General features: G+C 35.0%; 1 protein-coding gene across 1 annotated transcript in view; it reads left to right on the forward strand.

Annotated features, from left to right (window-relative positions):
* LOC138704227 (follicle-stimulating hormone receptor-like) overlaps nucleotides 1-18074 on the forward strand; it is a 1032731-nt gene that overhangs the window by 27147 nt on the left and 987510 nt on the right. The window contains exon 2 of the mRNA XM_069832108.1: nucleotides 6397-6586. Within this exon, the coding sequence (XP_069688209.1) occupies nucleotides 6397-6586 (190 nt within the window). The remainder of the gene's footprint in view (nucleotides 1-6396; nucleotides 6587-18074) is intronic.

Genomic DNA, 18074 nt, shown 5'->3' on the forward strand with positions numbered 1-18074 from the left:
CATTAAATGACAGTCAGAGAGAGAGAGAGAGAGTAACATATATTTCACGGAAGAAAACAAGGTGTGGGGCGTATGGCTAAGAGAAAAATTGCCATGACAATACTGGCTAAATGTAGGGTGGTTTTTTTCTCTCGATATGTGAGTTTTCATGGGCGACTAGATGTCTGCTTGTTTCGTGTTCATTCTTGTTCCCTGTGTTTATATATTGTAGACATCACAGTAGAGAAGCTTCTAGTAACTGTTCTACCTATCTCTCTGTAAGTTTTTCTTTGTGTGTGTATCTAGAACAGAGGTTGAATGTTCACCTTTCTTCGGTCCCATGTTGACAGTAACCACACCAGACTTATGACTGCTCAACAACCCTTAATAAAGGTACAAAAACATGACCTTGTGTTTAATTCATTTTAAATGACAGAAACGTATAATGGCGCCACTGTGCCAATAATTTTTTGGTATTTGTAATACTATATTTTAATTTCTAGGAAGGTTGTTTATCGTGTAATTGAATTATTTCGTAATTAAAATCGTTTAACTACCTTATATATATACCCTGCTTTTTCAATTGCCTTAAATTGGACTCAGTACTACTGGGTGAACAGTATAGGGCAGAACAGGTTTCACGGCCGGCTATGCGCGCGGAAGTGGGGGACTCAAGGTCGAGCGAGACCGTGAAACCTGTTCCCAGTACTACAACAAACTGGAGTGTGCTAATAGCACAGTCTACTATATACAGTCGCGAAGCTTGAGGTGTTTTTTTGCAAATCTCGTGATAAAGCGCTCCAAGCGGTTAGCAACTAGAAACAATAGACTGTCCATGGTCGACTTTGGACTGTGTCGTATTTCTATCGAGTGCTAGCTCGTTGCGTATTTCACATTGATGCTTGTGAAATGTTCGTTATTGGTTATAATGAAAATGTTAATGGCTAAAATATAATAATTGGAATAATAATATGGGACAAGGAGGAGACGTTTGTAGTGCTATAAATTGTAGCAACAGTAAGAGAAAGAGGCCAGAGTTATCCTTTTTCCGATTTCCGAAAGATTCAGAAAGGTTCCTGGGTTTCCACAAGAATGCTGTGCAGAAACAAAACTGTTAATTTGAAGTTCTTTGTGACTGTTAGAATACATTATATCCTTAAATTTCACAATGAAATGTTTCAGTCTAACCGAAAGGACATTAGATACCAGTTAAAGTTCAGTCACTTAGAATGCTAAATTTCCAGAGAAATAAAGGTTAGGACTACTTTTTTTTTCAGAGGATATATTTTTAATTGTAGCTATTAAGTTTGTTATTATTTTTATGTGTTATTTTACTAAAGACGTAGAAAAATTAAGTTTGTTTTAATGAAATTTATTGATCACGTTTTATTTTCAATTCTGGTGGGATTATTATTGCTTAGGCCTACTTTTTTCTTCAAGGGATATATTTTTAATTATAGCTGTTAATTTTGTTGTTATTTTTATTTGTTGCTTTACTAGAGACGTAGAAAAAGTCTGTTACAATAAAATTTATTGATCACGTTTTATTTCCAATTCTGGTGTGATTATTATTGCTTAACCTCATCCCACTTTGTCAGCTACGTAAGCCTACACTACAAGTACCGGTACACGTAAGTTACTCCATTAATTCATATTTCCATTACTATTGTTGTAAAGAGACATGCAAATTAATATTTATTGGTTTCATAGTTAATTATCGTTATAATCTTGAATGAGTGAAGCTATTATAGTAAATTTCAATTCGTTTTACACAAACAAAAATTATATTAACTTATTTCTTGCAGGTATCTTCGAGTTTATGTTGGAATTTAATATACTTCATTAAAATAATAAATTAACTTTATGCATTTAATATTTCAATAATGGAAGGAAGGTGTTAATTTTTCCAAAAGAACACGACAACGAAAGTGTAACATATTTTGTCGGCTGCTAGGAGAGAGATCTGCGATGATGAGGCGATAGTAGCGATCCTAGTGGTGGGCAACTACCCATGTTTACATTTTTACTACATATTGAGCTTCGCGACTGTATATAGTAGACTGTGCTAATAGTTTTTGGAGCCGGTGTAAATATCGCATATTAGTCTTACTCGCACATAAAACCAACAGAAAATAAGAGGAAAAAAAAGAAAGTTTCCGTTCTTGATATTGGCCAGAATATGCCGAAAAATATTTTATGCTCGAACACGCCGAAATGTAGTAATTATACACCTGGTAGCAGCCCTTTAATGGACCTCATTAAAGTACACATATTCATTAAATTTCAGGTGTTCCACCAATCAGAAATTACCATTTTAGCAATATGAAAGCGCAAGTATCGATTATTCTCGGATATGCAATCGAATGGCAACAATAAATCAATAAATCACTTATATTTGAAATAAAGTCAGTTCTAATACTATAATAATTAGCGTTAATTGTAAATAATATTCAAATAAATTCAATTTGTCATCTCGTTTTTCAATGTCTAATTCAATTTCAAGGTTATATGAAGATTAATGTTTATTTTACTCTCTAGATTATATCAAGGTCAATGTCGACATTTGTTTCTCGGAAAAAATCAATACTTTCGCGTCTGCGCACATCTCACAATTTACGAGGTATTGCACAAGGTCAGTTCCTCTCCTCAGATAAGAATAACATTAATACTTATGAATAATTTCAAGTTAGAAATATGGTCGAGCATAAAAAGTCGTATGAAACTTAACTATAATGGTAATTAAGACGTTCGTATGAAAATTATGAAACTCGCTTGCGCTCGTTTCATAAACATACTCGCGTCTTAATTACTACCATTATAGGCTCGTTGCATAATGTACTATTATAAAATTGGCACAGGAAATATCTGTAGAAAGATTAGGACAACGTTGAAATTCCGAACGTTGATCGGTGGTAATTTATGACGGTGAGATTTCAATGCGTACAAATAAGAATATTGCCAAAACACTGCAGCTCTCTCTTTTTTTATTCCATGCCATGTTTAGATCCCTCGGGGTTACACAGGCCTCTGCACAGTTACAGAGGACGGAGTGTGGAACGCATGGGCGCTAGTATGAAGCCACGCACTGGGGAGTCATACTACGTCGAACTTAATCACGTTGCTAGTTAAGCTAACGTCTAGAAGCGTATACGTGTGCAAGTAACCAGGATAACGCTAACTATACTTTGTGGTTAACCTCGGCAGTTGTAAGGGACTACTTACTATCTTAATGTAATATAACGAAACAAACATTTGAACTGTGAAATGGGAGAAGGAAAGCAACGGTGCTGTTCAAATTGCAGAGATTGAGTGAGTTGTTGGTGGGTAAAGTCTGCGTTGCGCTATGGCTTAAGAAGTACAGTTGCTAATTAGACACACAGCGAACATAGGTTGGACGCTCGTTAGGGAGTGGGATATTTACCCGTCCTTTTAGAAACTGTGTCTGTGTGTGCCTCATATCGTGTACGGCCACCGGTTTGACCTCGGGGTTGGCGAGCTGTACTCGGAGACAGGGCTTAGATTGGAATCGTGCTTGGCTGATTTCTTAGTTGGGATTTGGCTACGTCTTTTTCCTCACAAGGTACAGGAGGTAAAGGCTGGTTCACAATAAACTGAGAACGGAAAGGACAACGAGAACGAGATCGAATATAATGTTAAAATAAATGTATTTAAATGTGAGCATTCACAATAGTTAATTGTGAATCCTCACATTTAAATACATTTATTTTAACGTTATTTCCGTTCTCGTTCTCGTTCTCGTTGTAATTTCCCTTCCCTGTTTATTGTGAACCAGCCTTAACTTGGGAAATTCCAGTCTCACAAAAATGAAAACCTCACTGCCTGTTTTCCTTATATCTCCCTTTTTCTGATTGACTTCCCCTTGTTCTCATTGTATTTCCCTTGTTATCCTTGTCTTCCCTTTGTTATCACTGTACTCCCATTGCTTTCAGAATATTTCTCTTGTTCTCTTTACATTGCTCTCTTTGCCTACCCATTCTTCTCCTTCCATTCAATTTCTTTCTCTGATATTCTCCTCCTACTCCTCTTTATGTATTTACTTTGATCGCCTTGTATTCTCCTTGTTCTACCCTTGTTACTATTACAGTATATTCCTATTATTCCCCTTGTTTTCCTCTCTTCTCCTTATCTTGATATTGTATCCCACTAATCTTATCTTCCTTTTGTTATCCTTTTCTTCCTCTTTTCCCTTCGTACTTACACCGGTTACCTCGTCTTTCCCTTGTTCTCATTATAATTCCCTTGTTCTTCTTTTATTTCCCATTTTCTCCTTTCAACACCTATCTCCTTAAGGCTAGTTCACAATAAACTGGGAACGAAAACGACAACGAGAACGGAAATATTGTTAAAATAAACGTATTTAAATGTGAGCATTCACAATAGTTAATTATGAATGTTCACATTTAAATACATTTATTTTAACAATATTTCGTTCTCGTTCTCGTTGTCGTTTCCGTTCCTGGTTTATTGTGAACCAACCTTTACTTGTTTCAGGTAAAATTCCCGTTTTTTCCCTAATCATTTGTGGATTGTCTCCTAACATATTCACGTCATCCTCATAAACAAGAAGCTGATGTAACCCGCTCAGTTCCAATTCCTTCTGTTTTCTGGACTTTTCTAATGGCTTATTCTAGAACAAAGTTAAAAAGTAAAGGTGATAGTGCATCTCCTTGCTTTAGCCCGCAGTGAATTGGAAAAGAGTCGGACAGAAACTGGTCTATACGGACTCTCTTGTATGTTCCACTGAGATAAATTTTAATTAATAGAACTAGTTTCTTGGAAATAACAAATTCAATAAGAATATTATACTTCTCCCTTATCCGAGTAATAATATGTACTTTTGAAATCTATGAATAACTAATGTACCCTGCTCTCATATTACCATATTTTCTTCAATATCTGTCGAATACAAAAAATCTTATCAATGGTCTATCTATTACGCCTAAAACCACATTGATGATCCTTCATTAAATTTAATCTACATAAGGAGTTAATCTTCCGAGAAGAATATTGGACAAAATTTTGTATGATGCCAATTGAAAGTTACTAAGTTAAAGTAATGAATAAATAACAAAAATATGTATATATTTTTTAAATTAAACCTGCAGTTATTTTAAAAATGCATAGTAGGTTTCGCCTTTATTTTAAAGTACTCCATTTCCTTGTTTGGTATCGTTGGTTACAATCTACTTGAATAAGCTTTGAAAGTGCACCTCCATGATATTTCTCCACAGCTCATCACTCGTATTTTTCTACACTTAAAACCATCACGTACTATACAAGGCACAACTTTATTAAGGGTAGCCACGGTGAAGTTCATTTCCGCACAAGACTGATACACTGAGATACAACTGAGCACATTCAGTAAAGTAAACCGTTAATCATTGTTACCAAAGTATGAAGGTATACAGATGGTGGCGCTTTTGTAGTATTGCCAATGGCACTTTCGTTATGTGGTCATTTGGCGCTTTTGTGACCAATATAAGACATTGCTTGGCGCAAATGTAATCCACGGCAAATAACAACCTCTACACGTTGAAACATGTCGTTCGATATACCGGTAGTGTAACAGACTTTATAGAAGCTCCGTACTTCCAAATCGACCGCGACGTTCTGCAGGTTGTACTACAACGCTACAGACGTTGCAATTATCGTTCGAATCATCGAACTAAGTGCAATTGTACGACCGATTGTAGAACCGAACATTGCGTTTCTGGGCAGTTTTAGCCGGAACACATGAACGGAATAAGAAATATTTGTTCATGAAGGGGAGTCTGTACTGCCTATCCCAGCAATGTAAATTTCATCTAATTTAGGTACACTTTTCTCAGATCTTACATAAGATACACATTTGAAATTTTTAGGGGTTATTCCTCAAGTATTATTGCATGTAACGGGCTAAAATTACGGTCTTTATCTTTTATTACTCTGCTTTACATTGATAGGATGGCAGTACAGACTCCCCTTTGAGAGGTTCTTATGTTGGATGGACTTCTTCAGACCTTACGTAGCAAAAACTTCAGCCATTGTGGATAAGTTCTCAAGGTCTTATTGGCAATTGGTTCATGGTGGCTGCGTTGATATTTATGGTTATGGTGCAGATGGTAGTGAATTGCTTTTTTTTTTAGTATTATTGACCTCCTCTCTTAAAGTATTGTACACATAGCTCCTACTTTACCTGATCAGGAACCAAAAATGAAATACAAAGTACCAATATCCTTATGACTTGTTGAAAATATTCATCGTTGCAAAGTTAGTAGAATGGCTGAGATTAAATAGGATCTTTACATCATTTGACATAAACAAGTCTGTCTTGCTGTTCCAGATGTTTTGTTTATATAACAGAATGAAGTATGCATGTTGAATTGTCATCATGGCGTATCACTTCATTAATTGCAGAGATGTTCCCGCGGAGGGAGGCTGGAGGTTTCTGCGCAAGTATGTGGTGGCTCCACAGAGCGTCCCTGTCGGATGCTGCAACCCCGCGTTCAGTTCAAGTCTCCGCGACTCGTGTTGTGGACGGACGAACAGACGACGGCGGCGCGTGGCGTCGAATCGAGGCGCCGAGAAACGCGATGTCTGCCGTAAGGTAGGAAATCTTCCTCTCCGTATGTTATGAAACTCCTATTGACAATTACGGCCAGTTGTAATTTTATGTGTGATTTTCTGATGAATTTGATTTCAGAACTAAAGATCCCGTAAATAGTTTGTCGGTTATTTATAAATTTTATTTAAAACCTATTCGAAGGAGCAACGGTCATTATGAGAACGAATTTATGAAGTTTTGATGCCGTTCATTACACGTCGAATGCATTAACACTGTATCAATAGGCAGAATTTTTCGCAAAGATTTTTTGTAATAAATTATTGTCGAAAAATACATTTCTAATTTTCGAACAGAAGATTTTTTTTTACTTCTATAAGATTTAACAAGTTTTAAATGTATACATCTTTATTTACAAATTTCAGAATTGTCCCCCGTAAAAGTTATTTCTTTACAAACATATAATATAATACCGTTAGATTTTTTATATATATTTAAATACATATTTTTTAACTTGCAAGTGTCATCCAAAATTAGACACTAATTTGCAGAGGGAAAAATTTCTACTATCATCAGGCGTAAATGTACACAAATTTATTTGTACGCTACGAACTTATCAATACTTCTGCCAATATAAAGAAATATTTACATAGGACATACGTACAAGAAGCATAATAAAAGTTCTTTATCAGATATAAAATTTTACGGATATGTTACATCCATTTTGGAGACTTGCAATATTTACATGACAAAGAGGCATTTGATTTTATATTTCATGAAGTATTTAATTAAAATTTCTAAAGCCAATATGTTAGCAACGTCGTCGAATTCAACAGTTATTGCTATGAAATCTATAAAAAAAATTGTTTAAAAAACTAGAATTTAAATTTAATTTATTTTTCTATAAAACGTGTTATTTTTCTCCTGAGATTAGCGTATAGTAAACCGTTTCTTTGACAAATATTCTATAAAATTATTTTGTTCAATTAAATAAATAATGCCTGTTTTTCTAAAGGGTGATTACTTCTTTATTTATTTATTTTTTTGTGTAACGAATCTACATAGAATAGCAGACATTTCATTTAATCATTTGTGATCTTGATGCCAATGTACATACTATCTAAATCTACTATCCCTTTTCAGTTGGATGCGAAATAACAGACACCATTATGGATTTTACGTTTCATTTAAAGATGGATATCAATCTCCATACCATAAACATAAATTAAATCCATTCCTATACGAAACACAGCACTAATTTCAAAGGAAATTCCTGTCATTAACCTAGTCCTTAATCTACCTATCTAATATTTTATCCTACTATCAATGAAAATAAACCTAAATTAGAGTCGATACTAACTTTACATTTATCCCCAAGGAAACTTACAACTAAAACTCATATCGTCCTCTCTTGGAAATTGAGTTTTCTTAGACCTACAGTACAGCGTAGATAGCGATATTTTCATCTAAACAAGGATTCCAGCGCAATAATTTTACAATATTACTCATATTAACTGAGTTAACTGAACTTCAACTACGAGTTAAGGAGCATGGATAATTTGTATATCAAATGTAATAGTGAAACTAGCACAGTAACCTTGAAGCATAACCTGATTTAAGTCGAAACTTATTTCTGTTGAATTATAATAAATTAATTTTAAATGTAATTCTATTTAACATCTCATTACTTTCCAAAGTGTAACATCAATATAAATTACAAGATTGTGTCCGAGTTGAAAATATTATATTAACAAATAATTAATTTTATAATTTAACTTCATTAATAATATTTGTAGTTCAATGTTACGATAAATAAAATATATCAGTAAGATCTAGTTAAAAGGTATCTTTGGAGCAAGTGCCGTAAATATAAATAGGGATGGGGAGTTTATTAAATTACATGCAACAGTGTACAGTCTTTAACTTCGCAGTTCTGTCGGTAAACAAATCTGATATTCACAAGTACAGGCTGCTTCAGAAGCAGTTGCACCCAACTGAAGAACATACTGGAAGACAATACATATGAAATATGTGATTGCGTTAACGCATTGTTCGTAATTGTTTCATTTACAATTTATATTCATGCAATAGACTATACAATTTATATATTTTTTCTACATTACCTTATCTTGTGCATCGTGAATGCAAGTTCTACAGTTTACGACAATATGTTTTCTAGAATTTATGGAAGATATAGTAAATCACATGCGATTGACAGGTAGACAATTTCATAGCTTTGAAAATTTAGTATACATAGTACTATGTAGTGGGTACAAATTGAAAACAAGCAATATCAGCGTAGTTTGTGACTTCTTGAGTGAGTAATGCAACCCTTATTCTACAAATTTCTGCATGACTAAGTTTTTTCTCTACAAAATTAATCAGTTTATCTTTGACCCTTTCTGGTCCCACTTGTGCTTGATTCAATGATAGAGACATTTGTTCTATTGCCTGAAGAACGTCTGGCAATTTTGTTTTCGATTATTCCAAGTACTTTATTGTCCTTACTACATAAATGAAATTTCTCGACATATATAAAATATTTTCTAAAAGTTATGGTGGGCAAAGAACGCGGGACCCTCGCCTAAGACCACGGATAAATCGTTTGAAAAGGGAAATTTCTCAGAAAATAAACGATCAGATTATCCAAGCCTGGACTCAGAAAGTTAGTAAATTAGATACCGACAATATGAGCGAGGTGTGGAAAATCACAAAATTCTTCACTAAGCCATATAGTAATATCCCTCCCATCCAGCACAATGGGAGAATATATCATAGTCCAGAAGAGAAAGCTACGGTTTTTGCGGAAGTCCTCGAGAACTCCTTCAATCCACATGGTGACTTGTATGACCGACAAATACATGACCAAATAACACAAGACATAACTACGTACTTACTTAACGTGGACCTCAACAATAACGACGCGCCACAGATCCGTCCTGCTAGCGTTCACGAGGTAAAATGGCAAGTTAGACACCTGCCAAATAAAAAAGCTCCTGGCCCCGATGGCATACAGGCTGAAGTACTGAAAGAGCTATCACAAAAATCGTTTAAATTACTTACGAATATCATAAATGCTATCTTTCGGATAGGATATTTTCCTAACATTTGGAAACACTCGAACATTATTCAAATTCCTAAACCAGGAAAGAATAAATCCGATCCACGTAATTATCGACCCATTAGTTTATTAAATGTTTTAGGTAAAATTGCGGAAAAGATCATACAGAAAAGATTGAAATCCGAACTCGGAAACAAAGATCTAATCCGAAACGAACAGTTTGGATTCCGTTCAGGTCACTCGTGCACACAGCAATTGCTGCGCACAACGGAATTCATTACTACCGCATTCAATTTAAATCGAACAGTAGCGGCCATATTCCTAGATTATACACAAGCCTTTGACAGGGTATGGCATGCGGGCTTGATATACAAATTAATTAACAATAATTTAAATTGCCGACTAGTAAAACTGTTAGAAAATTATATTCGGGGCAGAACGTTCCAGGTTAAACTGAACGACGTGCACTCCACGTCGCGAGGTATTAACGCTGGTGTGCCTCAGGGCAGCATTCTGGCACCGACTCTTTTCCAAATCTATATTAATGACCTACCTTTTAATCAAAATTTCAATAATAGTATTTTAGCACTATACGCTGACGACTCGGCCTTTCTCACTGCTTCGTGGAAGCCAACTGTCGCCATTACCAGGCTACAAGGTCACCTGCGTGACATTGAACCATGGCTCCTCAGATGGAGAATCAAATTAAATATATCTAAAACACAAGCCATCTTATTTAGCAGAAGAAATAAATTCAATAGACCGGGTATAAATCACACGAAATTAGCTATAAATGGATCACAAATCGAGTGGAAAACTTCAGTTAAATATCTCGGAGTAACACTAGACAGACGGCTCACATTTTCAGAACATATACTTCAAAAACTCAGACTTGCCAATGCTAGAATGGTGGAGCTTTACCCAATATTAAATAAAAGCAGAAACCTAAATATACACACAGCCCTAACTTTGTATAAAACATTAATTAGGTCAGTAATATTATATGCTTGTCCTGCTTGGGGACATGCACCTATTACAGTCCGTAAAAAATTACAAGTTTTCCAAAACAAAATTTTAAGATTCATCACAGGACTTCCTAGAGTAACTCCTGTTAGATTGATTCATGAAGAATTAGAAATTTCGACAATTCAAGAATATATCTCAAATCAAGCCTTCTGCACGTACACAAAGTCGTACAGCAGCACAAACGCACTAATTTCTTCATTAGGAAATTACAACCCTGCGTTAGACAAACATAAAAGACCTAAGAGCGTACTCCACCCTCTAGCTTGGAACGACAACGTACAAGACGAATACCAACTTGAACAATAAATAACCACTTGACTCCACACACAGACAAGGCTATTAATGCATTAATAATGTTATTTCTCTGTTTCAGGGTCATCATGTTATTGGCAGTTTAGATGCATTGTTCCAACTGTTAACACTTTTATGGACCTTTAATGTATGTGTATTTTGATTAATGATTAAATTAAAACCTCCCACCCGAACACATTCCGACCAAACTATAGCCAATTGGCTTGTCGTCAGCACGACATCTCATCCTGCTCCAGGTTTTTCCGTGGTTTCCCTAGAGCAATAAGACAAATGTCGGGATGAGCCCTAAAAGAAATGGGCCACAGACCACTTCCCTTCCCCCACTCTTTCTCTCCTACTATTACAAAGAACTTGCTAATTTCTTAGGTACCAACCCTAAATAATGACAATAGGGGAACATAAACATATTGTAAGTTCACAGGGCTAACGGCTTCGAAGCTGGGTACCTGGTTCTAATGAAGTGCACTGGTAGCAATCTAAAACATGGGGGCATGAGATAGTTACTCTGCCTGCCATTAAAAATTCACTTCACTAAGTCCCCAAGGTTAAAAAAAAAAAAAAAAAAAAAAAAATGGTGAAACAAAATCTTTTACTAACCTTATAAACGAATTATGCTCCTCTGCAAAAGCCTTGATTATGTGAAAAACTAGGTACCTACGTCATTATTTTAAGCATAATATAAGGCTGTCTATGTCCCCCACCAAGTTGTAATTGGCTGTGGAGGAAAAGGAATTCAGGTAATATTTTCTTAATTTCTTGATTTATGGAAGCGCCTTGAAAAATATCTTATTTACATTAGCAATAAAAATTTTGAGGTCACTAAAGCAGGCTTTAATTTTTTCAGCAACTCGGTGGAGGCCATGGTGTAGGCAGGTTGGCTGTATATAAGATATGTATTTCTTTGGCATCTTTCTTCATGTAAGCAACACCATCCGTAACCTATAGCAAGACATTTTCTTTCCTAACACTTCCAGGTCACAACAGGGACATGGAATGATTAAATAGCTTTGTAATTTTAAAATAATTAATTTCCTCTAGTTCTTCCGAAGTTAAAAATACGTTTCACAAACGCCATTTGGCGTGCGTACAGTGTTTATTCATTGACTGTTTTACTGACTTAATATACACTGCATAATAGTGAACTATAATTGCGAAACGTTTACGAGAGTTTGTTATGGAGTAGCGTGTCCTGTTCAGGCGTGCACTACACGTGACATCTATACTCCATGCTTCAATCTGAATGCTTTCGTTACTTACTAAACTTCCTTTCCTTAGTAAGTCGTTCATTACGTGATTTATTATTTTTATTTTATTGGGTTATTTTACGACGCTGTATCAACATATAGGTTATTTAGCGTCTGAATGAAATGAAGGTGATAATGCCAGTGAAATGAGTCCGGGATTCAGCACCGAAAGTTACCCAGCATTTGCTCGTATTGGTTTGAGGGAAAACCCCGGAAAAAACCTCTTCCAGGTAACTTGCTCCGACCGGGATTCGAACCCGGGCCACCTGGTTTCACAGCCAGACGCGCTGACCGTCATTACTTGAGTTTGCATGGCAGTCAAACAAGTTACTCTTATGAGGCAATGAAATTGCGTAGTAAGCAGATACAGGCATCATAAACAAGATACAGTAGGGCATTGATTAACCGAATTCCGATCAACCGAAACATCGATTAACCGAAAGCGTTCCAGTCGGCAAATTCAAATTTGCTTGCGCGCCATGTAGAAGTTCCCCTAGCACTGTTTGCGATATTTAGCGGCAAAAAAAAGAGTCTCAGCTCCGAATAAAAAAATTGACTTCTTTTCCTAAATTATAGACCTACTTTAATGACCATTTTGAACTTGTCAAACTAGGCTAGTCAGTTTTCTGTGTTGTTTGTAAAACGTGTGATACAAAATATATGTTGTATGTATAGTTTCGTGTTTAATATCAGTGTTTCTTTGTTTCATACTGCTCCTATGACTTCGGCAAAATTTGTTTTAGTAAATGATCGGTTATCCGAACACCCTCCGTCCCCAATTGTTTCGGATAATCGATGCTGTACTGTATATTAGATAAAGAGTTCAGATACTACTAATCTAACCCTGCCACCTAGCAACATGTCGAGATGGTTTTGTTTTGTAATTGTATTTGCCGTTCATTTCTCATAATTCTGCTCTCCTCAATATAACACCAGCATGACTGCTTTCAGACACAGTCAATTTATGAATTTGTTCGCCTCAGAGTTTTAGTTTACGAGTCGCGGTTGAATACATTGCAAAAACGACAATAACACAACTTCCCGGCCAAAACAATGGAGACTTCGGCCTTATATGAGTGTCTTTGCAGTTGAAATATACGCAGTGTTGTTATCTTGTTGCAATAAGAACTATTATTGCAATAGGTGGTCTGATCTTCACTCATACAACACACTCAACGATAAATACATAGCCATGTTGAAGTTTAAAAAGAAATATTAAAATACTTTTTATAATCATTTAATTTTTATTTTAATAAATGACAAGAATTTCCCGTAGTTAAATACGAGAGTAATGTCACCACTTTATATTGAGTTGATTTCGTGGATCTTATTGGTGTATTCAGTGCTTTTATTCCAATAAATATTATTAAATACCATAATCAAACTCAATAGAGATCGCATACATTTTGTATAGCCCGCTTATTTGCTTATACTTCAAATTCAATATCAATTCTGAGCTCGTTTCGTTACATATACATCCACCACGAATCATTCACTCCGACAGCAAATACATCAACACGAAAGTAGAAGCGACAATCATTATAATTGCTACGTTTTCATGGAGTAGGCCTATTTATTTAAGTCGATATCAATACGCTTACCGTATTTAAACCTTCATGGAAACGGGGATTCAAAATGATTTGAGTCTCAAGTTCTACATAACCTAAAAAGTAGGATCGGATCGTATTCAATACGGATTGAGACGCATTAAAACGCGTATCGTATTCAAAGCGATTTTAATATGCTAAGCACGTGAACGACAGTCATTTGTTTGATCTCTGATTTGTTTTACGAATAGCTGGCAAAATTTTCAATGTCGAAAAAATGTGTTATAAACCAGAGTTCGAAGTTGAGGACATTTACTCTGACGTTAAGTAGGCCTACACACAGAATAATACAGTGATTACAAAGCAGCTCGCAAATTAGTCCCTCCCCTCACACATCATGTTAGTTGGATGGAGCAATATAGGCGAAGCAAGGAAAATATTAAATATTCGTCCTGAAGGACAAAAGTAAATATTGCGTTGATTGTAATACATCGCATTATCGTTCCTATGTTATAGAAACGAATATTGATCTTAGGTCTATAAACAGTTATACTGGGCAATACTATTTACAAAGGTACTTTGTAACAATAATAATAATAATAATAATAATAATAATAATAATAATAATAATAATAATAATAAAAATAATAATAATTTACTCTATTTTGTTATCAAGTTAACCTACAAAAGTTTCATTTTAACTTCTTACTAATATTAAATTCTTACTAATTGAATACTTAATTTATTTTCATTTTAAGTAGGCCTAGCTATAATAGTCTTTTCGTTTTTTTGGTATTGAGTTTTAATCATACAGGTGTTACGTTTTTATGAAATAGAACATATTGTTTTCTAAATGTCTTAATCTAAATATTGTTTCTTTTATAGTAATATAATTAGTTTCTAACAAGTGTATTTCTGTGACCTATGTTTTAAGTTGCTTCTGTTTCTTATTTTGTCATTTATGTAGACCTACAGTTACAAATGGTATGCGTTCTGATATTCTGATATAATAATAAAAATAATAATAATAATAATAATAATAATAATAGTAATAATAATAATGATAATAATAATAATAATAATAGTAATAATAATAATGATAATAATAATAATAATAATAATAATAATAATAGCCATTTAACAATATAGCAAACTAGTGCTTATTCTTATCAAGGAAGTAGACGTGACAACGTGACGCTTAGAGTGAAACCTACAGAGCAACAATCGGTCGGCAAAATTATGTTTTAAAAGCACAACGCACGTTATTGTATGATTCCGACATGTTAAGCATGAGACCGCGGCGATAATAGCAGTTAGTTGTTTGAAATCCTTATGTGGTAAAGGCTAGTAGTTGTCCATGTCTCTGTTAAATAGTACCAATTATAAATAATGGAAAACTGGCTTCGATCCGGATCTTTGAGAGGAAAGGAACATTATGATACGCTTTCTTTTAGGCAGTGCTAATAGTGGGTCCAGAACAGCCAAGAACCGAGAAGAATGGAGATCGCTACAGTTTGCAAGTATCGAGTGAGAGTGCAAGTGTACACACGAACGACGATCAAAACTTATATAGAACAGAACCTACCGTCATGCGAATTAGCTCACCGCATGATCTCTAAAGAGCTCCCCTTTTTAGGAGGCCATAGCCCTTCACGGGAAATCCAAAGGCTATTTCATTCATTCATTCATTCAATAGTTCAGAAGCTGTGTGTGAAGAAATATATTGTCTGCGATTATAGTGCCGTTAAAGAAATATCTAGTGCTAGTGGTAGCTATTCAAAGAAAGAATACTTTCGTAAATATGACCAGAGTTATTTGGAACTTGGATTTACTTGGTGTGACAGTGAGAGTGAACCAAAACCTCGGAGCGTTGTTTGTTACGAATTGTTTTCAAACGAATGTATGAAACCCGCGAAATTGAAATGGCTCATAGAGACGAAACACGCAGTGTCAAAAGTAAACTTGTCGGATTTTAAAATAGGCGAAGCCTAAAATTTTTTATATCGTCATCTTGAAAAACAAATAAAAAAATTACTGGAGAAACATGCTCGATTTTCGCCAAGTAAAGATGCAATTTGACACGTTCTATTATTGGTGTACGACATACAGTACGTGATCATTTCAATGTGCAGACTGGGTGTCGGCAAAACTATTAAGAAAGTCACCAATATATGAAAAGCTTCGGTACTTCGGTCCTCTGTTATGAATTCGGTTGTTCCCTGGCTGGGTTAGAGGCTCGGCGCCAGATATGGAGGGAAAATATGGCGAGAAAATCCACGTTCATAGTGCTTTAAAAATCCCTCTTTTGTTGCTGAGAGTAGAGTGGAAAGGGGGTAGACGGGTAGGGTAAGAAATTTCATAAAATATTAGTACTGGGAGAAAAGGTGAAAGGCTATTGCCATGTGTCATTTCCAAACTCTGAGATTTTGAGCTATAGTGTGATACGCAATTAGTTTGAATTTTATTTTTTCTTCTGTCTTTTTTGAAGGACCACAAGGGCAGACCTCGAGGACCACAGATGGTCCTCGGATCATAGTTTGAGAAACGTTGGCTTAGACTAATAAGATCCAGTAAGTCCCAGTAGATTTCGGTGAATACTCGTGTAGCTCTAATTCGTTAGTTTGCGTTGCATGTTATGTTAAACTTTATATTGCTCCTGTCTATATGAGGTCCAAGTCTGTGCATTGACATATGCATATGATTTGCGTCGCGATACATTACATGTCCCTCGCGAACAACGGTTTGACTACCGCTGATTTAAACAGCGTGATACCAGCAGCAGTGGTTTGACTCTGTGGTTCGATATTTGCAAACGCCGCTTCAGGCGTCTTCTCTGTGTGAAATACGCTACAGGGTGATCATCATATGCAGGCCACTTCTATACTCATCACTGTGTACTTCAGAACAGTTGTAGAAATCTGAGGCAATTTCCATTACTATATTACCATTTCTCTCAGTTTTAGAGAACGGTGAGGAAATAAAGCCTCAATAAATAAAGCCGCGCCGTATTATCTGATGAACTTTGAGTGTATTCAAATGCTTCATGAATCTGTATCCTACTGTTTAAAGCATTTGCCACAAGCTATATATTTATGTGATTCTTCCCACTAAATGCGCAACTGAATATATCGTCGTTGATTTTATGAAACCTCTCGTGTGACAGTAGAGAAAATTATTTTTCAGGATGAAAATATGTCATCGCTTCATCTTTCATCGTCTCTGCAGCTCATCTCTGGAACTCTCTATCACAACATGTCAGAGACTGTCGGACATTGTCTAGTTTAAAAAATAAACTAAAATTGCACTTTTTCAATTCAGATTCCTTTTTAGTTATAAGCCCTTTTCTCTGCGTTAGTTTTGTAATATATATATATATATATATATATATATATATATATATATATATATATATATATATATCCTATATATTTCTTTTCCATCCTTTTCCCTTTTTTGTTCTCTTGATCAGCAGATGAATTTATTATCATACCGTTTTTGTTGTGAATTTTATTTAATTTTCGTATTTCTTTTCTTTTTTATTATTATTTTATTACATTCCATTTTGTTATATTCTTCCTTACGTTTTCCATATTAACTGTTTGTACTAGCTGAGTTGCTTTTACTATATTCCAATGTATTTTACTTTCTTTTTTTCTATTATGGTATTAATTTCATATTGTTTAGTGTCCATTTTATTATGCTATTATTATTTTTTTTTGTAATATGTTAGTATTCTCTTCTTTAATTTTTTGTTAAATTTTCACTGCTTGTATACTTTGTGACCTGGTAGAGTGTATGAGAAGGCCCTATGGCCTTAACCCTGCCAGTATAAATAAATTATTATTATTATTATTATTATTATTATTATTATTATTAAATTAATTATCAATAGGCCTTCACTGTTCCTCGATGACGGCATCATATTCACCAACGTCAGACCTACAGAACTGTAACTCCTCAGAGTGACTGCCTTTGTACCCTTTCTATCCCACCCACCTTTTCTACCAGTGTGGTCATAGCGTTCTATATAGTTGATCTCGGCTATATCAGCATTCATTCTCGCTGCGGCAGGTACACAATACGCTATCAAGAATTGCAAATCAATATATAATATCGTTAGGAACATACCTTTGAAAAGTAAGAGAAAAACGAATGAGGAAAATAAATAAGTTAAAAGACATGTAAAAATTAACAAAAAATTAAATGTATGTATGCTTATAATGTAAGAAGATGTACCTGTGTATAAGTATATACAAATTGCATGTTGATAAATGAGTGATAGCTATATGACCGGAGGTCAATGCTGTCATTCAACATTGTGACACACTGCAGCCAAATAAATC

Source organism: Periplaneta americana, chromosome 8 (assembly GCF_040183065.1).
Source record: "Periplaneta americana isolate PAMFEO1 chromosome 8, P.americana_PAMFEO1_priV1, whole genome shotgun sequence".
NCBI lineage: Eukaryota > Metazoa > Arthropoda > Insecta > Blattodea > Blattidae > Periplaneta > Periplaneta americana.